Source organism: Anser brachyrhynchus (assembly GCF_964034855.1).
Source record: "Anser brachyrhynchus genome assembly, chromosome: 10".
Taxonomy (NCBI): domain Eukaryota; kingdom Metazoa; phylum Chordata; class Aves; order Anseriformes; family Anatidae; genus Anser; species Anser brachyrhynchus.
In genome coordinates, this window is record NC_137705.1 from 15,979,702 (window position 1) to 16,006,678 (window position 26,977).

At 39.8% G+C, this 26,977-nt stretch overlaps 3 protein-coding genes across 6 annotated transcripts; 2 read left to right on the plus strand and 1 right to left on the minus strand.

Annotated features, from left to right (window-relative positions):
* Positions 1-959: 959 nt before the first annotated feature.
* NEK4 (NIMA related kinase 4) lies at positions 960-18,859 on the plus strand. 4 transcript variants are annotated; one of them, XM_080606445.1, is made up of 16 exons: positions 960-1,263; positions 3,578-3,844; positions 4,755-4,952; positions 5,588-5,695; positions 6,353-6,507; positions 7,197-7,338; positions 8,335-8,754; positions 9,970-10,023; positions 10,226-10,369; positions 11,157-11,297; positions 11,687-11,753; positions 12,141-12,247; positions 13,587-13,675; positions 14,339-14,544; positions 15,771-15,904; positions 16,564-18,859. In XM_080606445.1, exons 2-16 carry the CDS (start codon positions 3,731-3,733, stop codon positions 16,654-16,656), a joined length of 2,172 nt encoding a protein of 723 aa, XP_080462571.1. In that variant the 5' UTR covers positions 960-1,263; positions 3,578-3,730; the 3' UTR covers positions 16,657-18,859. The 4 variants fall into 4 exon arrangements, with proteins under 4 accessions (XP_080462571.1, XP_080462568.1, XP_080462569.1 ...); XM_080606442.1 differs by having other exon boundaries at positions 969-1,174; XM_080606443.1 differs by having other exon boundaries at positions 969-1,138.
* On the minus strand, positions 18,105-20,518 carry SPCS1 (signal peptidase complex subunit 1). Its single transcript, XM_080606449.1, has 4 exons — positions 20,343-20,518; positions 19,766-19,825; positions 19,411-19,497; positions 18,105-18,298 (listed from the first exon to the last, which is right to left on the minus strand). The coding sequence occupies exons 1-4, from the start codon at positions 20,376-20,378 to the stop codon at positions 18,185-18,187; spliced, it is 297 nt and encodes a 98-aa protein (XP_080462575.1). The 5' UTR covers positions 20,379-20,518; the 3' UTR covers positions 18,105-18,184.
* On the plus strand, positions 20,505-26,361 carry GLT8D1 (glycosyltransferase 8 domain containing 1). The gene is made up of 9 exons (XM_080606448.1): positions 20,505-20,645; positions 20,743-20,841; positions 21,908-22,124; positions 22,788-22,905; positions 23,448-23,532; positions 23,764-23,876; positions 24,415-24,581; positions 24,766-24,878; positions 25,535-26,361. The coding sequence occupies exons 1-9, from the start codon at positions 20,630-20,632 to the stop codon at positions 25,723-25,725; spliced, it is 1,119 nt and encodes a 372-aa protein (XP_080462574.1). The 5' UTR covers positions 20,505-20,629; the 3' UTR covers positions 25,726-26,361.
* The last annotated feature ends 616 nt before the right edge of the window (positions 26,362-26,977 follow it).

The window sequence follows — 26,977 nt, forward strand, 5'->3', positions numbered from 1 at the left end:
ATCACAGCTGTAACAGAGCTGGCTGTCTCTTGAACCCATTTATGCTTCTCTTCAAAAACTACCTTTTGTAATCCCGCATATCACTCAGGCACCCGCTTCTGGTATCATTATTTGACACACATCCTAACTATCCCAGAAACTTAAAAGTTAATGTTTTCTTATTCATCCTGGCTGAAACTCAGGCCCAAGCTCACAGTTCTTGCATCTCACACAACTGATAACATTCAGCCTGTGGATGCTAGGTCCGTTTTCTTTGTTATGTTGACAGAGTTAATTCTCTCTTCGTCTTCTGTTTTCATCTCTTGTGTTACATGAAACAAACTTCAGGGTGTGTGAGGTAGATTCTCACTAATAATAACAGAGGTAGAATAGTAAGCTCTGTCAAATTTCAAGATCTAAAATTAACTAGACATGTGAATGAACCAACAACTGAAATTTACAGAACTGACTGCCAGCAACACCCATAAATTTGCATTTTGCTAGGTCAGGTGGTTACTATGACAGGGGAGGTGTTTTGTTGTGTGCTGGCCTGTATGCTAATGGCAAAATTAATTTTCCTTCCTATGCTGAACAATGGCATTCAGCCTTTCCCCTCGCCCTGGGGTATTTTCTATTTTCCCTGTAGTTTGCTTTTTGAGGTGTGAGAGGAACGCCATACAAGAGGGCACCGAGCTCCTTTCAAACCAGTCTGGAGCTTTTTCAAGCAAGCCTCCGTCCCATCCGAAGGTGACGTGGTGGCTCTGTGGGGCAGCTGTGACCAGCCAGGCCCCCCCAGCCCACCCCGCACCCGGGGTGCAGGCAGCCCAGCACCCAGGCAGCACGCTGCTGACCACGGCGCACTGCCACTGAGGGACCCGCTTTGTTCCTCGCCTCTAAGAAGCGGCGAGGCAAGCCTCACACGTCCCTCAGGCCCCCTGCCCGCTCTTAAGATGGCCGCCCCACCCGCTTCCAAAATGGCTGCGGAGCGCTCGCACGGCAGGGCGTCGCTATGGCAGCGGCGGGCGCGCTGCCGGCCGGCCGGGTGGGCCCGGGCGGCGCCGGGCGCTGAGGGGGGCCCGGGTGCTGGGCTGGCGGCGGGACGATGCCCCTGGCTGCCTACTGCTTCCTCCGGGCCGTGGGGAAGGGCAGCTACGGGGAGGTGAGCCTGGTGCGGCACCGGCACGACGGCAAGCAGGTAGCGAGGGGCCTGGGCCCGCCCTGAGGGGAGCGGGGGGCTGGGCCTGGCTGGGTTTGCTCCCTTGTGCACGGAGGATTTTAGTAAAGGTACAGAGAAGATGGTTGGCTGGTTTGTTTAATGTACGCATAATGATCTAAAACTTTTTTTTTTTTTTAAATTCATAATGTCTCATTTTGGGGAGGAAGACCTTCATTTGGTAGTCAATTAAATACATGTGGGTCTGTTTAGCATAGAGTACAGAAGGTTGCTGTTGGCTTGTTACTGTTAACTTTTTCTCTTTGAGACTTGTGGGCGTGACAGAAATAAAAATGATAGCAAGGATGGAAAAAGCTGGCGTTGGCTTTCCCTAACAATCACCTCTGCTGGAGGAAGACAGGGCTTGTGCTCGCTGTATTGACTGCAGCAGAACCTGGCAAAGTTTTAGTTGTGACCCAGTTGAAGCATAACATTTTGTTGCACACATTTTTGTTCGGTATTTGAAATAAATTTGGCTTGCCTGGCCTAAAAGGTTCGCTAGAAACTGCAAGAGGCTAAAGAAATGGGGATGGTGAGCATCCACAGACCAGTACGACAGAAGCCTCAGGCGTGAGCCTTGTGCCCAGGATCTGGCAAGAGGTGATGGGAGAAGCATTTGTGCAGATCAGAAGGGGCCTCCTTTTTGGAGGAAGGGAGGGAAGAGCCGGGCACCCAAAGGCACATCCCTACCACCAGGGGGCTGGTGGCAGTGAGGGCAACGCTTGCTCCCACCAGTGTAGTCACCACCGTGCCCAGTCCGGTGACCTCAAAGGGCTGCTAACCTCACTGTCCTAAAAGTAAACAGTACCTGGAGGTGACTTTCAGCTGTATGCAGGTCCTTGGATTTCACCTCTTTGTCATGCTGATCATTAACATTGGCAACAGCCTCGCTTCCTTATCGTTATTTTAACTTAAATATTTGATGCGTTGTCGTGCGTCTTATCTTGTGCCAGCAGTGCTTTTATAAACGTTTTTTCTCCAGCAGGATGAGTAGGATTTTTAGTTGTCACTTTTGCAGAATGCTGTGTGTTCTCTGAAAGAAATTACATTTTGTTTAATTGTATTTGCTGTTAGATGAATGTTGTTTTTTGTTGAGGGGATAAATTGGCTCCAAGTGTTTAAAACTTAAAAAAAAAATAAATCCAATTTACAAATAATTTGGTGTCAAGTAAATCAGAAGAGCATTTCAATAGATTTTGTGGGAAACGTGCTAGGGTAATATCTTAATTAAACCAAATATAAGCAATGCCAAATTTCAAGTTAGGCTTTGTGCATACTTTTTGCATTTTTGTCATATGTAGTGTGGAGACAGAAGGCTGAAATAAAGCTAAAAGCTCATGCTTTCCATCCCCAAAGATAAGTTTTAGTTGGCTTGTCACATAGAACACAGTGGTTGCAATATTTCTATTTTATTTGAAACTTAGATGATGCTGTACACAATTAGTTTTGTTATATTTCCCTTTGGAGCTGTGTGTCACAAGTTACAAGAATTGAGGAGCTTGTCCAGCAGACTTGTGAAATGCAAAACCATGCTCAAAATTCTGAGGTACTGTTGCTTTCTGCATAATTGGTTCCCTTGCTGTACAGGGGGCAGTCCTCCTCAACACTGATTAAATGTGCTGGACTGAACTAATAGGGCCCACCTAGGAAGAAGATAGCCTCAGCAGTTGAATTAAGCAGAACAGAAATTGAGTAAGAAAGTATTATTTTAAATGTTTTGAAATGGAAAACTCTCAGGTAAGAATGGGGTCAGGAGTATATACCATGTCATGGCTCTTCCATGAGAAACTGATTCCCTAGAAGTGATTACCACAAAATTTACATCAGGAAGGGGACTAGGTCAGCCCTAAATATTGGTGCACTGTATGATTCGTATGCACTATGGATTTTACTGCCTCATCTTTGCCTTCAGAGATACTTTTGCTGAAATCTGAAATTCTTTACGAATATGTTTGTTGTAGTGTATACTAGGGAGAATAAATAGCAGTTTTCATGAGACCTTTTGGCTCTTTCATTGTGACCAAGGGGCTTCCTTCTGATTCATTTATTTTTGAATAAGTTTAAATCTGCATATACAGAACCTCATAAATGCAACAGATAGTTAGTATGGTTATCTGATGCCTAGGGCAAGTTTAACCTAACTTACGTATGCTTTCAAGTCTGGGGGAAAGTGTATGTTTTTTTTTTTTTTTTTTTTCCCAGAGTAATCCTAAAGGTACCAGCCCTCCTGACTGCCTCTCTGCTTGCTCCATTTCTGTTTGTAATGGAGGCTTTTCTCCTGTAGTTCACTGTTTTGTAGACTTTGCTTTAGATTTGGGAATTTCCTAGAGCTTCTACATAGTAACTTTCATCTCTGATGATATTATCTTACAATTTCTTTTACAGTATGTCATCAAAAAGTTAAACCTTAAAAATGCTTCCAGCAGAGAGAGGAAAGCAGCAGAGCAAGAGGCACAGTTGTTATCCCAGTTGAAGCACCCAAACATAGTCGCCTACAGAGAGTCCTGGCAGGGGGAAGATGGTCTGTTATATATTGTTATGGGCTTCTGTGAAGGAGGAGATCTGTACCACAAACTCAAGGAGCAGAAGGGCAAACTTTTGCCAGAGAGTCAGGTGGTGGAATGGTTTGTCCAGATTGCAATGGCATTGCAGGTAAGATACAAATAACTTCGTTATTTTAAGAAAAATGTCTCTTTCTGCATTTAAAAATTCCACAGTTAGGCTACACAGTTTGAGTTCAAGTCTGGCTGCGTTAGCATCTAAGTATAATGGTTATTAGTGCATTGAACACTTTCATAGGACATTTCCATCAAATTAACTTAGCAATTTAGGTAAGAATTTGCTATCACATGTTATGTGTACATCTCATTATCACAGTAGACAGTGGTAACCTCCTTAGTGTTTGAAATTTTGGATCAAAATTACAAAATTTAGTGGGTTTTGTTCATTCTTGTGGTGGTTGTGTTTTTTTAAAAAAGGCTTTCAGGGAGCATGTTGTGCTCTGTGATTTCGCTGGCGTTTTTAAATGGTATAGACTGCAAATTCATTTTATTAAATCTTATCTCAGTCTGTTGAAATTTAATAAGTGGAGGTTATCAGACTGTAATAGTTATAGTAAAAAAGACAAGATAGAAGTATTAACACTGAGAGGTAAGAAATGTGACAAAATTCTATGTTAAAATTGCCTCCTGTGGCCAGATACATGCACGTCAACAGGATTGCCTTTTCTTGCTTAATAAAAGTCTAATCTTTTCCTTTATTTAGACAACGTCACAATGTATTTTCTGCCAAAATTTTGTACTAAAGACTAAGCGGTGTTTGTCAAGAAATGGAGGCAGCAGAAGTGTGTTAGAGTTTGAGCCTTAGCCTTACATTTTTATTTCCTTTTTTTCTGGTGCATCACTAACACTGTCTTCAGCAGTCATTTTGCTTTTATAGGGATATTTGTGTCTTTCCTGTGTTTGTGTTTTCCCTCTTTGACTCTCATAACTTGATTTTAATTTTCAGTGGAGAAACAATTGTGTTATTTAACTCCATCTCTACTTTCTTCTTCCCTTCCCAGTATTTACATGAAAAGCACATTCTGCACAGAGATCTTAAAACTCAAAATGTTTTTCTGACACGAACAAATATAATCAAAGTGGGTGACCTGGGAATAGCCAGAGTGTTGGAAAACCAATACGACATGGCCAGCACTCTCATAGGCACACCGTACTACATGAGCCCTGAACTCTTTTCTAACAAGCCCTACAATTGCAAGGTACAGTAAGTTGATGCAAATACTGTTTCTAATTCATTAAGCAACTTATTTTCTAATGCCTGAGGATATAACAATCTTAAGTATTATTTTTAATTTATTACTGCTTTTGACTCTTTTTAATGTCCTCAAATTAAAAATAGGAGAGAAATTGGCATGAACCTTTATTTATGAAACTGTGTTTGCTGCAGTGGGTGACAATTACTAGCATGTGATACGTTATCACAGCCAAGGTGTTCAGCAGTCTGCCTGGACCTATAGCAGCATGCCAATGTAAACAACACAGCTGTCTAACAGAGACTGATATCTTTTTCTGAATTTATTATATAACAGCCAAGAAGCTTTACGTTCAACAGCAGCATTAAAAAAATAAAATAAAATAGAGAAATGAGCAGCCTCACCGTGAATTTAAAATACAACAAAATAAGGTAAATGTGCTCTAAAGAGCACAAGATTAATCAAGATAAAAAAAGTGGGACTGAAGCCAAAATTTTACAATGGAATTTGTTCTTAATTAGTTTATTGTCATATAATAAGCCTCTTTGAAGACTTTTGAAGGTGATTAAGTATGAAGATAAAACTTCTTACCTGTATTACAAAGCTCCTAAACTCATTTTTCCCCCCCTTTTTTTTTTCAGTCTGATGTTTGGGCATTAGGCTGCTGCGTTTATGAAATGGCTACACTGAAACATGCCTTTAATGCTAAAGACATGAACTCTTTGGTTTATCGAATTATTGAAGGAAAGGTAAAAATGTATGAAATATTTTTATCAGTGCTTGGATTATCTAATAACTTGAGACAACTGTTTCCAATTGGAAATAAATATTTTGTGTGCTGCATGAAATGTCATGTATTGTGTAAGACTGGTATTTCCTGGTGGTATATGATGTAATACCAGACTCAGGAAGTTATTAATTTTTAGATATTGCTAGGGTTTGTTACCCTTTTGTGCAGTTACTGTACTGATGAATTTTCAAGTTCTGAGATGACTGACTTCTTCACTTGCTTCTGGCTTAAACACTGTGCAAAGATTTACGTCACTGTTCACATGATGCCATTTCCCTGTTAGGTAAGATTTACACACCAAAGCAAGAAAGACATTTAAATAATGAAGTTAAAACAGATTTAATACATATAAATCTCTTGAGTCTATTCACAGAACTCTAACTGCTGATATAAATTTAAAAAAAAAATACAAAAATTTGTAGAGAACACACTTAAAATTTCTATATTCTGTTTGATGGGTAGTTAAACACTTTGGAATCTGTCATTGAATGAGTAATTGGACTACTTACGCTGAGTACCTAGCTGGATATAACTGTTTTGCATAAATAAATAACCTAGCATTAGCCCCTGATGACAAATAAGTTATATAATAGCAGACTTCCCATTCCTTTTACAGCTACCACCCATGCCAAAGGATTACAGCCCACATTTGGTAGAAATAATACGAACCATGCTCAGTAAAAACCCTGAGGAAAGACCTAGTGTGAAAAGCATACTAAGACACCCATATATCAAGCACCAGATTTCTTTGTTTTTGGAAGCCACGAAGGCGTAAGATATTTTCATTTGAGTGTTTTTATACAAAATATTCGTGTTACTGTCATCTTTGTTTTACAACTTTTCCTATTTTTTATAGCAGGATAACATTGGTTCTATTGTGTGCAGATGCAAAGCCAATGAACATATGAGTTTCTTTAGAGTCTTGGAGAAATAGGGGAGAGATGGAATGGAAACTAGTTATTCTGGCAAATACAGACTAAATCTGTGCAATGGTTTGGATTGCATAGCTTATTCAGAGAAAAAAAAAAAAAGCACCAGTATTTTCAAGGAAGTGATGGGAAATACCCATTCTTCTATATGGTTCTTTGAGGCCCTTTATCATCTGGAAGTTGTTATACCAAGCTCCTCTTGGTATTCACTGATTTAATTATTTTTCATTTTCAAGCTTGGTCAGTTATTTTACTGCATCCATATAGGAGTAGTTTCGGTGCTGTACAGAACAAACGTACACTGCTGTTAGGTTCTGAATAGTGTTTATAAACTCCTTTTATAGAGGTGAAAGTGAGCACGTTGTACAAGGTCTGTTGAAAAAGTCTAGTATGTTGTATTCTGTGTATGTGAGCTGTTTGGTAGATTAGATTTTTTTAAAAATTACTATAATCTAAAGAAATACCTTAAGGTCTTGGTGGTGGTGGTTGACTGAGCAACTTTTATTCTTGTTTGTTTGCTTGTTTTTACAGGAAAGCAACCAAAAGTCATAAGAAAACAGCAGATTCTAAACTTAAAGATCCTTGTTCTGTGGTCTCTGTAAAGAATGAAACTTGTAAGAGGAATGTGACACCCGAAAACCATTCCTTTGATCAAGCCAGGAAATACAAAGTTGTAAGATATATTCCATCATATTCCATCCCCCCCAAAAAAAAGAATCCACTTTTTTTTTTTTTTAGAAAAAATACCATGGAGAGGTGTGTTTTTTTTTTTTTAATAATATGGAATGTCTTTGGCATTCACGAGAATGTGGAAATGATTCCTAGTGGTGTGTAAAATTCACATTAATGAAGGAATAGTGTTCAGGCAAGAATGGAAGTAAATAAAAAGCTGTGGGTCAGTAAAACTAATTGCAGTATCTTATCTATAAGATATCAACTAAACAACATGCAGGTTTTCATTTGTGGGCCATTATGTGAATTATTTCTATGTAAATTTGCAGTTGAATTGATATACTTAGTTTTTGTATGCAGCATGTTTATCAACAAATATTTCTACATTTCTCATGAAGGATTTGAGGTTAAATATTTTTTCAAATATTTGATGACAAGTGGTAATCATTTTCAAATCTATATGGTTTTGACTGGCAAAAACTAATTATAGTTAGACCACAAAATTGTTTATTGTTGGAATTCTTTCCAGAGGTTAGAATGAATCTTACATTGTGATTAATCTTGTGCATGTTTTTGTTTATTTTGTTTTGTTATTTTGGAATGGGTCTGTTATTGTGGGTTTAAGCTTACAGTGCAGAAAAACTGAATGTTTGGTGGAGTAGCTCTTGGAGAATTATTGGTACTTGTTGGCTCCTTCGTTACGGAGGAGCCAAATGAATATAACTTTTCTTTCATGGTCCTGGTGAAAACTGGGTGAGCTGTGTATGTGTATAAACCCATGCCTGAAACATATAATCTAAAATACAATCTATATCTCTTTAAAAATGTGGGTTGCAGCATTTTTGAAGCTCTTAATCTGTAATTGATGATAATTTCATTACAGTTCACATAAATTAGTATGTTAATAACTTTCATCAATTGCTTGGAATATACTTTCGTATGTGCATAATGTCCAAAAGGTAATTGTTCTTTTTGTTTGCTTTTCTTGTAATTCTAGAATGAAGAAGACTGCATCATCAAATATAAAGCCACCAAATTTTGTGCCTCAGAGAAACCACCTGTTGAGTTGAAAACAAAACCAAGCAGTAATGATTCGAACAGCCTGGGAGAGTCTTTAGCTACGATTAGTGAAGTGAATATTAATATCTTAACATCTGAAAAGGGGAACTATGAGAAGTGCAGCAGTGAGCATATTCCTGAGAATAATAAAGCAAAATATGTAAATGCTCCAGGGAATTCTAAAATAACATCTAGTAGTCCACCAATTAAGGCTGACGGACTACAGAAAAAAACAAAGCAAGCTTTTAAAGCAGAAAGTGTTGAGCCTAAGCCGTTGTCTCTTGCTGCTGTAGAAGAAGATGATGATACTTTGAGACTCCTGCAGCCTATATCAGAAGACCAAAAGCAAACTGACCTGGTAATGCCTTCATTCTTACATAGAATGGATTACATTCTTACATGAACTGGATTTAACTAATCGTCAGCTGTTAAAACGTAGAGAGTGGCTGCTCAAAATAGTTTTCTGTCCAAGTAGGATGATGATGATGCAATAGTTGGGATGGTTTAAATAGTTAAATAGCCTTGACTTCAGCTTTGCAAAGGCAACATGGTGGAGGAGCTTTAGGCTTGCATCTAGATAATGGAGATGCTGTTTTTACAAGGAACTAGAATTTTTTTTTCCAGCTGAGAAGAGAGGTGTCAAGAATAGTTTTAGGACATCTTTGTTCTGTGTTCTAAGTAGGCCTGGCTAATCTCTTGAGCTGGTCCTGATTTGGATGGGCAACTGGTGTAAACAGCCAAACAAGTGGGACTCCCAGAGGCTTTTCTTTTGCATTCATGACTGTTTTAGTACATTCACTAAATGGTTTGGATAGTTAAATGGATAGACTTAGGCCTAACGTGCTAAGAGAACAGAGGACGGATTAAACAGCTCTTAGAGTTGCTTCCTGATTTATTCCACGTACTCTTTCTCCCCTTTTCACTTTTTTATGGTCAGACACTTAACGAAATGTTGAAGAAGTCTGGAAAAAAAAAGTGAAGGATGAGGAGTGGGAGAAAGATTGAAGGCAGACAGGTGATGAAGAAATGGGAAGAGGCATAAAAGAAAGGAGAAAGGAATGGTGATATGGAAATCTGGAAGATTTTGCTTGCCTGCTTTCTTACCTTTCTCTTGAAGGCAGGCTGTTTCCTGCTGTTAATTTTATTTATTCTTTCACTGTTTATGAAAATGTTGGTGATTTGGAAAATCAGTATGTCTAAAGAAATGTCAACTTCTTTCTAGGCTTCTGTAGTGCTGTTCTTTAGATAGTAACTGACACAGAAATACTGGTTAATTGTTTTTAACCTGTGCTCTTTTCCAGTGTTAAAAGGGTCTTCTGAGACAACTGGGAAAAGACTTGATCTCATCCTACTGAATCTCTAAAGTGTCAGTTATAAAAGCAGCTCTTTCTCTCACGTCTTGTACTTTGGATTTAAAGGTCTTATGTCTGTTCCTCTGGCTGTACAGCTGTCACTTCTGCCTAGTCACTTGAAGCTGTTCTACTTTAGATGATGATTGTCTTTTCTTTACCTTTTGATCTATAAAATGATTTTCATACATACTTTTCTAATGAGAAATCATTATCTATTGCAGAGTTTGGATTCTACTGAAAAACTACTAGCACCATTTGTTCCTGTTGTAATTCAAGTAAGTGTCCTTCTTTGCAGGTTTTGTACCTTAAAAATACTGGTACCGCAGATATTTTTTTTAACTGTCTGTCAAGGGTTTATTGCAATTGCACCTGTGATATGTTAAGCTGGATGTAGTCCAAATAGTAAAATGGCCTGTGCTGATTTTTTTTGTTTTTAAAGAAGTGCCTACATTTTGAAAAAATACTTTTCCTTATTAGGATGATGTCTGTCATGGAGCTTCAGGAGATGCTCTGGAAAAAATTACCTCTCAGTTACAGCCTCATAGTTCTGCCCATGAGCCCTCTCTCTCACGGCAGCGACGGCAGAAGAAAAGAGAGCTAGCTGAAGTCTGTTCAGAAAAGGTGCAGATAATAAAGATAATAAATCTGAATTCTCTCTCCTTGAAGACTATTTTTACTCTTTAAAAATGGTACTCTTAAAAAAAAAAGTTTTATGCTGTTCTTGCTTTATGTGCATCTGTGTAATTTCATTGATAATGAAATGCAGAACACTCAATATGTCCTTTATGAGCAGCCTTTGAAAACCTCAGCAAACGGGCACATCAGGTGGGTGCAAGGGAACAGTAAAGTGTTGTCTTTGCCTTTGCTGTGCTACAGTCTTTCCTAGCAATTTCTGCTGGGACTTCCCAGGATGTTTGTGACTACAAAATACCCAGCAGTATATTTCTTGGCTGTTCATATAAGGCCACTTGTAGCAAGCGGAAGACTACTAGTACTTTAGTCCAGACACATGTAATGGCTGCCCCAAGCTTATGAGTGCAAACTGTAAAATGTAAATCTTGGCCCTTACATGTGTGCCTAAGACAGGTCTCCTGTCAGTGCTTCCACACGGAGCAGAGAAACTTCTTGTGGAAAGGCATCATCTGAATGGCATCATCATTGGCTGAAAAATAGTCTGGGAGGAGGGGAATGAAATTTAGGGATGGAGAGAAGGGAAGTGGATGGAAGCAGAAGTGTAGAGAGGGAGAGATGAAGTTAGGAGATGTGAAGAGAGGTATCAGTAGGATCCCAAACCTCTGTCATCCAGCCTTATCATGCAAGAATGTCTCCTAGTTTGCAGAACACTTTAACTTTTAATTAAAAAAAAAAAAAAAAAAGACTATAAATTCTTGCTTGCTTCTCTTTGAAGTTCAGAGCAGCTGCTCATCAGCCTTCACCTTTTCCTCCCAATGTGAATGCAAAGACAATACAGAGATGTGCAGAGGAGTATTGTGCTGAAGTCTCTGAATCTGTAAACAGCACCAAAAACAGTCAAGTTGCCATTTCAAAGGTTAGTTCTAAATACTGTGTCACCATATTTTTGTTTCTCATTGCTTTTGAGCAGATTGTTCCTGGAGTGCATGCACAGTGAGTAAAGAAATGGATAGTAACTTCCTACCTGATGGAAGTTCAGATGACCATCTAGTCCATGTTGGATGAGAAGCTTCTGTGTTGAACAAGGGAGGTCAGAGGCTTCTTTTCTGCAGTGTACGTTAGTCTTGTATACTAAGACTGTTTTATAACAAATAATACAGCATTTGTTAGATAATCAGAAGGTCTACTCTAATAGGTCTTCCACGTCAGTTGAAAGAAGGTTTTTTTTTTTTTGTTTTATAGCTGATAGATAACCAAAGCCATTGTGACAACTGCTAATTACTGTCAAATTAACTTATTTTAAAGGAGCGGCCCTTGTCAGCAAGAGAACGAAGGCGGCTAAAACAGTCTCGGGAAGAGATGTTTCCCTCTGGTAATTTTAATGTTTGCATGTTAGCATAGATAGAGGCTGATAACTTCTCTGAGAAGAAATTCTAACTTGCTGTCAGTTCTTCACTAACATCTCGAGAAAGATGCACTACAGGTGTTAGTTCTGTGTCAAATAAAACATCCTGTTAACATCTCTGTATTCTTCTTATTTAGTTGTGTTCGGTTGTGCCTAGTGGTGACAACTTGTATTTGAAACGTATGTGAAGCGCAGAATATACACCTTTCAGATAGAAGCTTCAGTGTTTTCTGTTAGCAGACTACTACCTGCCTGTCTTTTCCCACGTGATAGACCTTTTCTTGCATGAGCATGAAACTAATTCAAAATACAAGCAGCTAAGTTATAAATACTGTAAAAATGTCGTCCTTTCAGTGATTCCAGCGAGACGAACAGCAAATAGTGCAGTAGTTGAAGAAAAATCAAAAATGGAAAATCATGTTAAAGTTGCTCAGTCCTCATCAGATCCCAGTATTTCTCAGGTAAACTGGGGTCATCTGCTTTTGAAATATGTCAGTGCAGGAACAATTTGGGAAGAAAAATAGAAGAAAAATGTCAGTCGATAAGAGTGCACAGTTCTCTGCATATATTGCTTTATATGTCCTTGGGTAGAGTATTGATCTGTAATCTGCCTTTTTGTTTGGCTAGATCAGCTTAAAATTCCAGGCTTGCTGTGCATTTTCACTCTACTTGTAAGGGACAAAGACTGAGGGATCTCACAGACAGGGCTGAGTGTTCTGTACTCTCTGAATTGCATTGTGTTTTATTTTTTTTTTTTTTGGTAGGGAAAAAATATATTGAGAACTATGTTTCGGTTGTAGATGAATCACCTATTTTTGTTTAATCTTGAGAACACACTACCTTTAGCCTCGTACATCTGATTTTGCTTAGGTAGTAGTGTTTGAACATAGCATTTTAATATGCAGTCACGTTAAGTGGATATGTTTATGTGCTGAGAATAAGAAATTGTTGCTAGAAGAAAACTGAATAGTTTATGTTATTATCATCGTTGTCTAATTAAAATGTCTTGTTTAACATCGTGAACATGTATTGGGCAAAATCTTCTTAAACATCTGGGGAACGTTATTAATACTCGTAGGTGTAAAAGAAATTTTATTCTTAAATTCAAAGTCTAGGCTTTATTGTTCTCAACCCAGCACCTGCATGGAAGGTGTTTTACGTGTTTTATCTGCATATATATGCTTCTAACTGATACTGAAATGCAAAACTTGATCTGCATTCACAAATTGATATTACGTAAGTTTAGTATGCACTAGTTGTATGTGCGTATGCTAGTGATGCTTTTGTGTGTGGTGCTGTGCGCTCAACACAAGACTGTAGAGACAGAAGTGGTTAAAGTCACCTTATATATATTATATATGCAAGGGATATATATATATATGTATGTATTTTGGGAATGCTGGGAACCTAACTAATAAATAATAATAATAAAAAAGTATTTTAAATGTGTGTGTTAAAGACCAATAGATGGGCTAAGGATAATGAGTATATAATGAAGTTGGCTAAGAACTGACAAGCATATGTGATTGAATAGTTTTAATAGAGGCACTTGGTAAAGCATTTAAAACTGTATGACCAAGTAAGCACTCTATGACCAAATAAGCATTTCATAACATTTGTTTGTGATGTCCTGTGTATTAGCTTGTTTTTAAAAACAAAGGTTACACCTTTTGAATATTATCAGTCTGTAAAAGTATTCTATCGAAAGGCTTCTTTTCCATGTAAAAAAGTAGTTCATGCCATATTGATAAAGTACTTCTGAAAATTAGAATTCTTGTCTATTATTCTCTCTTCACATAGAAAAACAGAGTAGCCCATTGCCTTTCTGATGAGGAGTTAAGCTCTTCCACAAGCTCTACAGATAAGTCTGATGGAGATTCCAAGGAAAAGTAAGTATTTTGTGTAATACTATGCAAGAGTTTTATCTGCTGTACTGGACCTTGACTTGGAGTGGGGGAAAAAAAAATTGCAGGCATTACTTTCACAATTTATCTTTACATAGTGCTTGAAGAAGCATGTGATACATAAAGAAAACAAACTTCATTTGACTGTTGTCCCTCTGTGACAATAAACTTTTTGTGCTGCACATCCTGGGTTATGTGAGTGTGAAGCTGTTTTTTTGGCAATTGAGGCTTCCCAGGAAACCAATCTTCCAGCATCAAAGGGCACGTTACTGTCAGGATCCTTTAAAAGCATGGTGCAAAGGTGCCAATATGTTTCCTTTCCACTGTGAATGAGGCTGAAATAGTTTATTTCAGGTTTTGTCAATGTGAGCAAGTTTTTCAAGAAATCTTATTTGTTGCATTACCACAAGTGCAGCTATGTCGGCAGCAGTAGCTGAAAGGATTGTACATTTTTGCTAGGTGGTTGGATTCTGATCCATTATTAGCTGAAATGCTACTGATGCTGATGATGATAAAACCGCATCACAAGAAGTAATTTAACATGGAATACGTAGCAGGACCTCACTAAACTTACTGAAAATCCACTGAATGCAAGCTGGAAGCTGCATCATACAAGTACTGAATTATACCTAATTTCTCCTTTACTAGAAAAAGCAGTATGAATGAAGTGAATGACTTGGTGCAGCTAATGACTTGGACACTGAAAATGGACTCTAAGGAGAATTCTGAACACTGTGTAGCCTCAACTCCGGCCCCAGAATTTAAACTTCATAGAAAATACCGAGACACTTTGAATTTGCATGGAAAATCGCCTGATGAATCAGAGGAATTCAAATTTCAAGAGATTCCTTCAGGTCTGTTGGTCTATTACTACTTCAAATGAATGGTTGTCAACTGCTAATTGAAAACCTGCTAGTGGGCAACAGAAGGCAATCAATACACTCTTACTACTTCCAGATATTAACAGCTTTCTAAATAATCTTGTGTACAGAACTGCTCTAGTTGCGATTTACTTGCCAATGAAAGGAGTGTGATCGATCTGTGTAATTATTAATGAAGAGAGAAAATTGATCTGCGACGCAGTTTTTCGATGTGACTTGTACTGATGTTCAGTATTTTAAAATAAGATTTTTAAGACATTCTGCAGTAAAACAGCTTTGTGAATTGTGGATAAAGCTGAACTGCACATAAAGCACAAGTCAGCATTAAACACAGTGAAGGTTTGTACAACTGTAGAATTTCATTCTCATTGAATTATTATTAAAATGTTTGGATGGTATTCTACCATTAGAGAATTTTTTGAATGAAAAATGTTTTGCACAGGAGCCATCTGAAATGAAGTTACAGAGACCTAATAGCATGAGTTGTGTCTGCAGTGACTGTGTACTGTCCAGTGTCTTAAGAGCATCTGAGTGGCTCTGATTCACCATGGTTGTTGATCATTATTTATCTACACAATCAGAGTATGATCAGAGGGCTGGAGCACCTCTCCTATGCAGAAAGCTTGAGGAAACTGGGCTTCTTTAGCTTGGAGAAGAGAAGGCTCCAGGGAGACCTCATTGTGGCCTTGCAGTATTTGAAGAGAGTGTATAAACAGGAGGGGGAATGCCTGTTTTTATGTGTTGATAGTGATAGGACAAGGGGGAATGGTTTTAAACTAAGACAGGAGATTTAGGTTAGATATTAGGAGGACGTTTTTCACTCAGAGGGTGGTGAGGCACTGGAACAGGTTGCCCAGGGAGGTTGTGGATGCCCCATCCCTGAAGGCATTCAAGACCAGACTGGATGCGGCTCTGGGCAGCCTGTTCTAGGGGTTAGCAACCCTGCCCAGAGCAGGGGGGTTGAAACCAGCTGATCTTTAAGGTCCTTTTCAACCCAGGCCATTCTGTGATTCATTCTGTGATCTGACTAGCTAGCTAGATGGTTATTTCATGCAAATTGTCAACTGGAATTCTGTGGTAATACTTAGTGTTGTCCCATATTCTTCTAGGCAGAGTATGAAAACTGAGTGTAGTGAAAGTAATTATTACTGCAGCGATTTTTTTTTTATTTTATTTTTGGTAATTATTATTTTTTGTAGATGTTTTATCAGGTCCTGAAAAGATTAGGAGATTGGTTGAAATTCTGAGATCCGATGTGGTGCAAGGATTGGGAGTGAAACTTCTTGAGAAGGTGTACGGCATTATGGAAGAAGAAGATGAAGTCAAAAGAGAGGTGAATGCCTTGCATATTATTTATCTGGGTTTATAAGAAATTAATTTTAATCACTCTTTTTCCAAAAAGTGTTTATATACTCACTGGCAGACAAAGACCTAAGAATACTGTAATTTTCAATCTTAAACAAATTTGATTCTGAATATAGACCACCTTCAATTACGCATTCTTCAGGAACCATAGGAGCTTTAGAATTGCACCATGGTCCCCGAGTTTGTGGAAGATGAAAGGGATGTGAGTCATTCTACTCTGATTCTCCATTAATGATTTCCTTTTGAATTGTATTTTTGTCTTCATATTACTTGCACGATTTCCATTATGTCCAAAGTGAGAAAGTATTTAATATCTGTTTCGAATAGAGGTGAGTGAACAATACCTCTACCTCATTTGATTCAAAACTTACTGCATGGGTAAATACAACCATACAGCCATGTGATTTATATGTAAAATTGTTAGGTGGAATTTAGAACATCTTTTGCCTTCAGACAAGACTCTTTTTCCCTTTTTCTTGCCTTGCCTCTATGTAGTAAACCTTCACCTGCTGCTTTCAGCTGAATGCTTTGATTAATATTTAGTTAGTTCTGCTAATATTTTGGTTGTTCCTGCTTTTTTTTGATGTCAGTGACTTTAGTGTTGTTTTTTTCTTGTGTTCTAAATAGCTGCAGTTGCGGGAGCATATGGGAGCCAAGTACGCAAGTTACAGTGCGAAGGCACGCCATCTGAAATTTCTTGAAGAAAATGTGAAGTTCTGACTGGAACCTTTTCCTTAGTAGTAAAGAGAACGGAGTTCTCTATCTTGTTGGATAGATTGGACCAGCTTTAAAAGCATGTTTATCCATTGACCTCCTCTGCTGGATGAACTTTCAAAAAACTTTATAGTTTGTAGTAGTATTTTTCATGTTAAAGTGAAAACCAGACTCTCACTTTTTCAGAAGAGAAACTCTGTTTAATTTGTATTCCCTTAATGAAACTTTAATTTTTTAATAGATGCAAAGAGAGATGGATACCAAGCTTTGTATAAAAAGGAGTGTCAAAAAACATGATGGTTTAGTTTGAATTTATCATAACAAAAGTTTTTTGTATGGTGATATGCTAAATATGGTAATAGAATCTATGCCAGGGCTATGGCATAAACTGATAGACTGCAAGCTATTACATCAAACAGTTGTGGAGAGTTAGCAGGGAGAAACAACTATTAATTTCCATGGCACCAAAAAGCCCTGGGGATTCTTTAAGTAAATTGCCAAGTGCTGACGGGATGGTTGTATTGCTTTTAAGCAGTGAGCACTGCCTTTGGTTTTGAGCTGTATTGCTAAGGCAGTCCCAAAGCTGGTGGAGAGCATTTGGTAACTGGATAAAGTATGTCTGAAAGGAACACAGCCATGGTTACCATGGTCCCTGCTGGAGGAATCCCTTTGCCTTACAAGTACTAATTCCTTTTAGGAATGAAAGTGCCCAAGACCAGGGCCACTCAGAGAGATAGGTATCTTAGCTTTTCTCTTTCCATGCACCTGGAATGTGTTGCTACACAATACCTAAGCATTGTCAAGTGAGATCACTGTTGAAAAAACTCATGTCCTTTTTAAAGGATAAAAATGATAAAGGGAACTGAATTTGTAAAACAAAGCTTTAGTCTCCCTTGTGAGTGGTGGAAGTTACAATATTTAAGCTAGAGAAAGGAGAAGAGGCAGGTCGTGGAATTATAGTGGTCAAAAGGTGCAATAGGTATGGATCCTGCTGCCTAACACTTGACTAGATGATGAAGTTATGAGGTTTCAAGAGTGGTTGTATTATGTAAAGCTGTTACTTTCTCTTCCCATATAAATTTACTTTACACAAAAAATGTCACTCTGCCCTATCCTATCCTGCAACAGTTTCCAGTTCTTAGGATTTTTCAAAACTGTGTGGTGGGTACTGGTTTACATGACTTGTTTCAACCTGGCACTACTGACAGCTTCTTTTACGCATCGTTAGAAATACTTTTATAGAAGTGTAGTGTCTTCCAGCTTATGGCAATAGCTTAATTATACTTTGATTCTAGGGCAGTCTTCCTTTTCAGTAAAATACTTGAGTGAGCTGAGAACTCACAGAGCCTCAAGTTTATCACCCCACACCCTCTTTCATACTCTAAACTGATCTTATGTACACATGACAATGTACAAAATAGTACAGAGAAAAGAAAACACTGAGCCAAGCAGCATCTCCTAGGGAAAATGTATTAAAATTTAAGAAAGCTAACTGCTGCAATGTAACATCATGAAGAACTGTATTCTTTAGCTTTTAGCGTCTCTTTGGCTTTCTGTCTGCTGGCTTCTTATCGTCTGTTCCCGACTCTTGGACAGGTAACCATTTCAGAGGATTGCGGCGGTACATAGGCCACGGCGGGAGCGTTAGCTTAGAGAAAAGGAATGAAATGAAAATGTGTAAATCAAGATGCTAGAGAAATGTTTTGTATAGCTGCTACCCAGAAAACTGTATCATCCTTTCTGTTAAAAATGCTATCAGCTTGTCCTAGTTTTGGCTAGGATAGAGTTAGTTTTCCTCCTAGTAGCTGGTAGGGTGCTGTGTTTGGGATTTAGGATGAGAATAATGTTGATATCACACTGATGATTTAATTGTTGCAGAGCGGTGCTTACACTAAGCCAGGGACTTTTCAGCTTCTTGCTCTGTCCTGCCAGCGGGCAGGCTGGGGGTGCAGCGGGAGCTGGGAGGGGACAGACCCAGGACAGCTGACCCAAACTGGCCAAAGGGGTATTCCGTACCATCTGGTGTCACGCTGAGCAATTATATGGGGGTGGCTGGCCGGGGTCGGGGGACTGGCTGCTCAGGGATAGGCTGGGCATCGGTCAGCGGGTGGTGAGCAACTGCACTGTGCATCACTTGTTCTGTACACAGTAGTAGTAGTACCATTATTATTATTTTCTTTTCTGTCCTAATAAACTGTCTCTATCTCAACCCACAGGCTTTCATCTCTTTCTGATTCTCTCCCCCATCCCAGAGAGGGAGAGGGGAGGGTGAGTGAACAGCCGTGTGGTGCTTAGCAGCCGGCCAGGTTCAACCACAACACAGCTTGACTTAGAAGTAACGTTTCACTGAACTGGTGTACTGGGATGGAGTTAACATTTTTTTTTCCCATTTTCCCCTTTCCCTTTTTTCCTTTTAGTTAAATTATTTAATTAATAATAATTTTTCCTTAATAATTATTTTTTCCTTTAATTAAATTATCCTTATCTCAACCCCTGAGTTGTTTCTTTCCTTTTCTTCTTCCCCTCCTCTTCTGAGGAAGTGGAGTGAGAGAGTGGTTGTGGTGGAGTTCAGCTGCCTAGCAAGGTAAAACCACCACAACTGGGAAAGCAATTCAGTGTTAGGTAGCAGTGTAAAACGTCAGCACTCTCTAAAATCTTACTAGCATCTGACAAAAGACAAGTATTGGGTTGTAAAGCAAGTTTAAGCACAGGACTTCACCTTCTACAGCATATATTTTCAAGTTTAGAAACAAAACCTACCAGACATGATAAAGCAACTCCAGCCATAAATATGTAGACAGTCCATCCAAACTGTTCAGTGATGAAGCCATAGATGAAACCAATTACCTTAAAAAAAAATCAAATTTCAAATAAACAAAAACATTTTGGATGCCATGATTAAGTGGGGGTAAGGTAGGAAGGAGAGGTAGGTAGAGAGGATGGGTTTTTCGAAAGCGCACTTCATATATCTTTCTATCCTTGGTTGCAAAATTGTAGGCCAACAATGAAAGTAAAAAAAGAAGAAAAGTCTTCATCCAAACAATAAGTAAAAAATTGCTTCTAAGATCAGAAAACAAAAGTTCTTTGTTATCACCCACAGTTCTAGTATACTTACTGCAGAGACAAGAATGATTCCTTGAAAAATCTGTTCTGCTAATTTTTGGCCCTTGTAGTCCTGTGAAAAGAGATGTTTTTTGGTCAGTTACCCCAAAAACAAGCCTGCCTGCAACTGCTAAGACTCCTTCAGTTTACATCCTGGACTTGGCCTGAGCACAGGTTCTTGGCTCTTTTGTTCAGCTTTCAAACCAGAGTGGAATTATTTTCTTCCTCTACCTCTATTTCAAGTGTAAAGGGATTAAGCTCTTTATTCGCAGCTTAGCATCTCCCCTGCAGCGTTGACCACATCATCTAGAAATAAAAGCAAGCCCTACGTGTTCAGGGCAGGAAAGGCAAGTTCACGACACATCTATGTAGCGTAGTATCACTGTAAAACCCCCCAGGGAAGCTGCCTGGGCCCTGTTTCATCAGTTGGAGAGTTTCAGCACACGGCGAACGCGCACAGCGCTGATTCCCTCCCCGCTCTCCCCCCCGCAGCCCCTCAGCGCACAGCCGCCCCCGCGCTAGCCATCCTGCCCGCCGCAGCACCCGAGCGCTCGCTCAGCGCTTCGGGAACCCGCGGCGCCCGGCCCTACCATCTCCGTGGGGATGGCGCGGCAGAAGCCCAGCATGGTGGCGGGGGGCGGCTGCGGCTCGGCCCGCTCCCGGTGCCGCTCCTCCTGCGGCCCCTCGCTGCGGCGCGGGGCCCGGCTGCCGGCGGAAGGCGGCTGCTGAGCTGGCCGGAAACCGGCGCCTCCCGCCCCGCCCCGCCCCGCTGGCCGCCAGCCGCGGGGGGAGCCCGCACGGCTCGGCCGGGGGGGCCGCGGCGTCACTGCCGCTGCCCTGGGGCGGGGGCCGCGTCAGCGCGGGCGGCGAGGGGAAAATGTCGCTGAGGAAAGGTATGGAGGGCGGGGGGGGGGAGTCGGCGCTGCCCGCCGCGCGTCCGAGCCCCCCGCTGCTCCCCGCGGTGAACTTCTTTCTGTTTTAAACTTCCAGCGAACGTCGCCATCCTCGTGGCGGCCGCCGTGGTGTTCCTGCTCGTCCTGCACCGCAACTTCCTGGGCCTCAGCGACTTCCTCAGGCGGGAGCTGACGGGTCTGTAGGGTTTCGTTGTGCTTCGTTGTTTGGGCGGTAACGGCGTGCGCGGCCTCACAGACCGCGGCCGGGCTGACGCAGCGCCCGCGGTGGCTGTCAGTCGCTCACCTCAGAAGGTGTCGCTGGGACGATGGTGCTCAGCCGCTGGGAAATGGTGCTCGTCTTCGTTTATGCTGCTTAGGTTTACTTAGCAAAGCCTTTCGGTTTTCAGGAGTCCACGTTTAAGAACTGGACGTGGTCCCACAGAGCTTCTCCATGTCCCCATGAACTGCCAAGTCCCTGTTCGCCACCCGTTTGTCACGTTCCCCAAATTATCTGAAAATATCTGATATGTAATAATCTAATCATCTGGAAGGTACTAGCGTTGTTAGATGAGTGCAGTAACCAGGAATTAGCCACCTTTTAAATGGGATATGTATGCTGTATGGTCATATATTCAGCTGCTGATCTCCCATTCTCGTGTCTGCACAGTATGGATATAAATTCTTGCTCTTTCAGCTTAAATAACACAGTGATCTGTGATGCCTGGACTAAACGTGGGCTGTGTGTAATGCCTTGATAATCCTCCAGGGGAAAAAAAAATTCGCAACAGTATTGTTAATGAAGAAACTAATTCTAAATTGGTTTCTACCAAAGAGGAAAATAAAGTAGAGGGAAAATAGGGAAGGGAGATGTGACTGGAAGGTGGTTAGGGTAACGGGAGGGAGAAATTAGTGTGATTATAGATGTGGCAAACAGGACCAAAGGTAAGCGCGGGCTACTGTAGCTTAAGCCCCGCTCTACTACCTTGTTGTGCAGCGCGTGAGTATTTAGAGCAGTTTATATGCGTGTAGTTTATCTGCAAGTGTGACATTTTCAAATACATTAACAACGTCTTGGATTCTCCTGAGCAGGGGCTGTCATTTAAGCATTTAATACTGGGGTGTTGTAGTCCACGTTCCTTGACCCAGACATCCAAGCGCTTGTATAACAGAAATAATTGCAGGCATTGGGAATGTTAGCATGGTAATAATTTCTGTGTTTGTTTTATATAAAACATGTAGGTGATGCCATTTTTATTCCACAGATTCAAATCCATTAGGACTTCAGCCTATAGACTTCATACCTGCAGTTCCCCAGAGACTAACAGATGAAAGGAACGATAAGGAGATTTCTGTGGTCATTGCAGCATCAGATGAGAGGCTTGGGGGTGCGATTGCAGCCATGAACAGTATTTACCATAACACCAAATCCAATGTGGTTTTCTATATTGTTACATTGAACGATACTGTGGACCACTTGAGGTAATGATTTTTTGGTTAGCTTCCCATGACACTGTAAAAGTTAAGTATTTTTGAGAATAGGAAGAGCTGAATTTGCTTGATGCTGCACTCCTCTAAATTGTTTGCAGTCCTATCTGCTGCTGCTTATTGCATCTTTTTGACAAGGCTGCTGACAAGGCTGCAGTCATTCCTCCTGGTAATGTTTCAAGGATGAAAAAAGAGACTACTTTTCCCGTGGGATGATGTCCATCCAGCGGGGTTGGAGTTTGTTGGTGGAGGGGTTGTAAAAGTTACTTCCTTCATTTTGCCTGAGCAATGTAAATACTGGCAGTGAAGTTTCCCCATTTTTTTTTTTAGATTGGGCTTTGATCCTTTCATTTTTGCTCAGGTCTGTTCACACTGATAGTTTTTGTGAAGGATTTGTGACAACAGGACTGTATATTTCTAGTAAAATAAGCAGCAGTCTCTTACCTTTCATGTGTCACAGCTGTTTAGTATGCTGATAGTGGACATGCCCCTACAGGCACGCAGGATACCACCACTGAAATCAGATGCAAATAATATTCTATGCCTATGTTTGCTGGGTAGGGAAATTACTGTCCAGATCAAGATCTTTTGATTGGATCTCTTGTTTTTCATTTGATTTTTGTCTCATTTAACAAAATGCTTCTTTTGTGTCTGCAGGCTGTGGCTAAGTAACACTGCTCTGAAAAATCTGAGATACCGAATTTTGGATTTTGACCCTCGTGTCTTAGAAGGGAAAGTACAAGTGGATCCTCAAAAGGCAGACCCCCTAAAACCAGTAAGGATGGTGTTGATTACTTTTTACAATTATTAGATACTAACAGTACATTTTGATATTAGCCTCCCATGGTTTTTGAACTCAACTAGCGTTCAAACCTAGATTTGTTGGCATACAATGAGTCTTTTATAATTAAGTTCCTAAATTTCAGTAAGGCTAAGTTTTTCAGGTAGTACAAGATGGTTTTGAATATCTACATATACGTGTCTAGTATCTTTCTGTTCTGATAACTCCAGTGAAACACAGCAGGTTGTGTGTCAAGCATGCCAAAACCTCTCAGGTACTACAGATATGTGTGGAGAGATAAGAAATTCTATCAGAGACCAGTCTTAAAGTTAGTTTATTGATGCACAAATTCATGGGAAACTAGGAATTGATAGAACTTGCTTATTTGAAATAACTGATAAGATACTGCTGGCTGTCTTGCCTCCTGGGTGGAAGTTGGACATTACTGCTATAGATAAGTGTCAGGAGTACCAATTTCAAAATTTCTCCCTTTTTTGAACAATTTTCCAATCTATTTATTTATTTTGCTTTCACAGTTAACCTTTGCAAGATTCTACTTGCCCAGTTTGGTACCTCATGCAGAGAAGGCCATCTATGTGGACGACGACGTAGTAGTGCAAGGTACAGGACCTTTTCTTCATGTTTTGCCATTGGTATATGTTGGGTTCAGTGTGCCATCTCTGCAGTAGCCAAACACTTCTACTTCAAGAAAAGATATAAAAACTTCTCAAATATGAATGAATTGGATTAAACTGAGTGTTTTTATCTGCTGCAGCGATGGGCTGACCAAAAGTCACTCAGAGCTTAAACAGGACTGCTTTTAATTTTTCTGTGCTTATTTTCATTTTTCAGATGATATCCTTGAACTTTACAACACTCCATTGAAACCTGGACATGCAGCTGCGTTTTCAGATGATTGTGACTCAACCACTAACAAAGTTGCTGTCCGTGGAGCAGGGAATCAGGTTGGTTTCATTCTGACTCAGTCGTAACAATGTTGTAGATCCCAGGCTTTGGAACCAAGTGCTTGGTTTTGATATTCTTGAAGGTTGATTTCAAAATACAGTGAACCTAAAGGTGTGACTATACCTACCAAAATCAGTTAATTCTGATGTTTGTGTTACAACTGATGCCTGGTACAGTAATTTAGGTACAGTAAAAAACACTTTTGAGTTTTGGCTGTTCTTTACAATGGTGGTGGAACGTTAGAAGGTCTTAGAACACCAGAGGAAGATTTTTTTATTTGTGAATGTATGAGAACTACTTGTTCTGGGCCTGCTATAGTTTCAGGTTGTAGACATTAATACCGTGCAACTTTCCTTAAAGTGTGTAGTTTAATCATATTTTTAAAATGTTTGACTTACTTTCTCTTGTGTTGAAGGAAGGGGAATTTGGTTTAACAACTTCAGGTTATGCTTGTCTGCTGGGAGTTGTGCAAAGTTTTTCTTTACAAAGGAATTTGACTATATTTTTAAGCTAATTTCTACACTCTTTCTTTTTCAGTATAATTACATTGGGTTTCTAGATTACAAAAAAGAAACCATCCGAAAGCTTGCCATGAAAGCCAACACTTGCTCTTTCAATCCAGGAGTTTTTGTTGCCAATTTGACAGAATGGAAGTTACAGAACATCACTAAACAATTGGAGAAGTGGATGACGCTTAATGTAGCGTGAGTACCCCCCGAGATGGGTGTGGCCATAGTTTGGGGATTGGGCTAAGTGATGGCATTTAACTGTTAAATGGAGGGCTGCATATCTAGCTGTGGATTCTTGTCACGCAGCTGCAAGTGAAAGTCAACCGATTTAGGGCCACACAAGCAACCTTCCCCAACTCCTTTCTATTTTCTCTTCCAGAGAGGAACTTTACAGCAGAACTCTGGCTGGCAGCATCACGACACCTCCACTGCTAATTGTATTTTATAAGCAACATTCCAGTATTGATCCCATGTGGAATGTCCGACATCTTGGTATGTATGAAGTATTTGCAACGCTTTGCTCCCCCTGTGTGTTTTTCCAGGTCTGTAGCTGAACTCTGAGTTGATACAGCAAATGGATCTTTTCTTACCCTGCTTTATAACTTATGCTTTATGAAATGCTGCTTCCCAATACCGTCTTGCATTTTGTGGGCCCGATCCTCCACATCCCTCTTTGAACTGCTAGTGGGATTGTTCTTCATTTTGAGCTCTCAAATTCTTGTTTCCTTTTTATTGTTTCTGCATATGTATTGTATCTGAAGTGAGCCTAGGTGTCTCCTCCAAGATGAAGAGGAGCAGACGTTCGTATCAGTTCTGCTATTGGTAAAATCCCAAAGCTGGGAGAGCTCTCAAGTCGCATTTCAAATGAGTAATATATAGGCTGCTGAATATACTGGATATTAAAAGGGTTTTAAAGAACTTGGAATTTAAAGCAGTACATTAAGATATATGCAGAGACAGATCAAAGTAGCCTTCCGTTGCATCTGATCGTATTTTAGTTTGCCATGACTTCTGCCTCCCATATCACCACCTTTTTCCATAAATGACAAGATTTCCTATTAAAATCCTTTGTTTTGAAGTTAAAATATCACATGCTGTTTTTTTCTGCTGCCTTTATTATGGCACTAATCCTTCTTTTTCAATAAAAGGGTCTAGCGCTGGAAAAAGGTATTCTCCTCAGTTTGTGAAAGCTGCCAAGCTGCTCCATTGGAATGGACATTTCAAACCATGGGGAAGAACAGCTTCATATGCTGAAGTGTGGGAGAAGTGGTATGTCCCTGATCCTACAGGCAAGTTCAGCCTGATCCGGAGACATTCGGAAGCCTATGAAGCAAAGTAAAGAAAATTTTAATAACTGATGGCATTTTCTCAGGAAACTTCTGGAGCCAAGCAGATTTTTTATTTTTTTTTTAAAGTCAACTTTGTATTATAGAGCAGTCCTTGCCTTCTGGAGCACAGGGAGATGCACTTACTCATGTGCTGTTCCAAAGGAGACTCACTTGTGTGACTGAAGACGCTACTCCAGTATAAGGCAAAACTAGCGCTTCTGTTAGGTCATTTGTGTGTTGTACATTCTTCTGCTCTTTACTACAAGTCTTCTGGGGGGATCATTGTGTCAGCTATGTAAACAAACAGTTCCAGAAACAAGATAGAACTTCATCTGGAGCTTGCACCATTCAAGTATTGCGCAGGAACATACTGTAATTAAGAGCAGCTTGGTATTTGTTCTGTCTTGTTGTTATCCTGTGAAATAGTTTCATCAGCAGTCCTTTCTTGCATGAAAAACTGCTCCCAGCCATTTCTGCATAAGCCTGTCTTGCACAATTTTGGAAAATTGAATCTTGATTTTTGAAAGATTAATAATTTCAAGTATTATTTCACTATGCAAAGTGGTTTTAACTGCCAGTAAACACTAAAATATTCTCTGTAAAGTGGTGGAGAAAATATTCAAAAATAAAAGCTACTGTTAACGTGAGTCAAACCTCAGGTAAATGACAATATGATTCTTGTCGTGGTCTGATACATGAAATGTTTCTGTTTTGCTTAAGTACAGTATTAACTGAATGAAGTCAAAACCAATTGATCTCACCTTTGAGAAAGCACTTATTGTAAAGGCATGCAAAGTATTTATTTCTGGGGTCAGGCTGTATGAAATAGATCAGAATTGTTACTGTTAAGAATTTCTGCATGTTTTTTTCTCGTGAGCATGACTGTGCCATAGAAGTTTCTCCCCGTGTCCTTCTTGGTCTGACCCTCTGAGTTCATTGAGCGAGATTGCTGTGACCTTTGGCAGCCCATCCGACTTTTCTGTAGGTAAGTATTTTTTTTTTATTGCTATAGTGTTACATGTGAATACTGGTTATTAGTAGCTAGTATATCCCAGCAGCTGCTGTGGCTATTACTTGATGTAATGAAGTTTGAATTCAAGTTCTCATGTTTATTCAGTACTACTACTTGTGAACAGGTATAAGATGTACGGATAAAAGACAAGCAGTGAAAGGCTCAGTGGTTCATTGATCCCAGGTACAGGGCAGCAGAAAGCTAAAGGGCTTGCTTCTGTGTATGAATATGGTTTCAGTACTGCTTTATAA

Bases quoted from the DNA above. Each gene is read 5' to 3' on its own strand.
- NEK4 (XM_080606442.1), top strand. From the start codon at position 1,082: ATGCCCCTGGCTGCCTACTGCTTCCTCCGGGCCGTGGGGAAGGGCAGC. The intron at 4,953-5,587 runs GTACAGTAAGTT...TTTTTTTTTCAG, and splicing joins ACAAGCCCTACAATTGCAAG to TCTGATGTTTGGGCATTAGG. The intron at 8,755-9,969 runs GTAATGCCTTCA...TATCTATTGCAG, and splicing joins ACCAAAAGCAAACTGACCTG to AGTTTGGATTCTACTGAAAA.
- SPCS1 (XM_080606449.1), bottom strand. From the start codon at position 20,378: ATGCTGGGCTTCTGCCGCGCCATCCCCACGGAGATG. The intron at 19,826-20,342 runs GTAGGGCCGGGC...CTCTTTTCACAG, and splicing joins GCGCCATCCCCACGGAGATG to GACTACAAGGGCCAAAAATT. The intron at 19,498-19,765 runs GTAAGTATACTA...TTTTTTTTTAAG, and splicing joins GAATCATTCTTGTCTCTGCA to GTAATTGGTTTCATCTATGG.
- GLT8D1 (XM_080606448.1), top strand. The intron at 23,533-23,763 runs GTACAGGACCTT...TTCATTTTTCAG, and splicing joins CGACGACGTAGTAGTGCAAG to ATGATATCCTTGAACTTTAC. The intron at 24,879-25,534 runs GTATGTATGAAG...TTTCAATAAAAG, and splicing joins GTGGAATGTCCGACATCTTG to GGTCTAGCGCTGGAAAAAGG.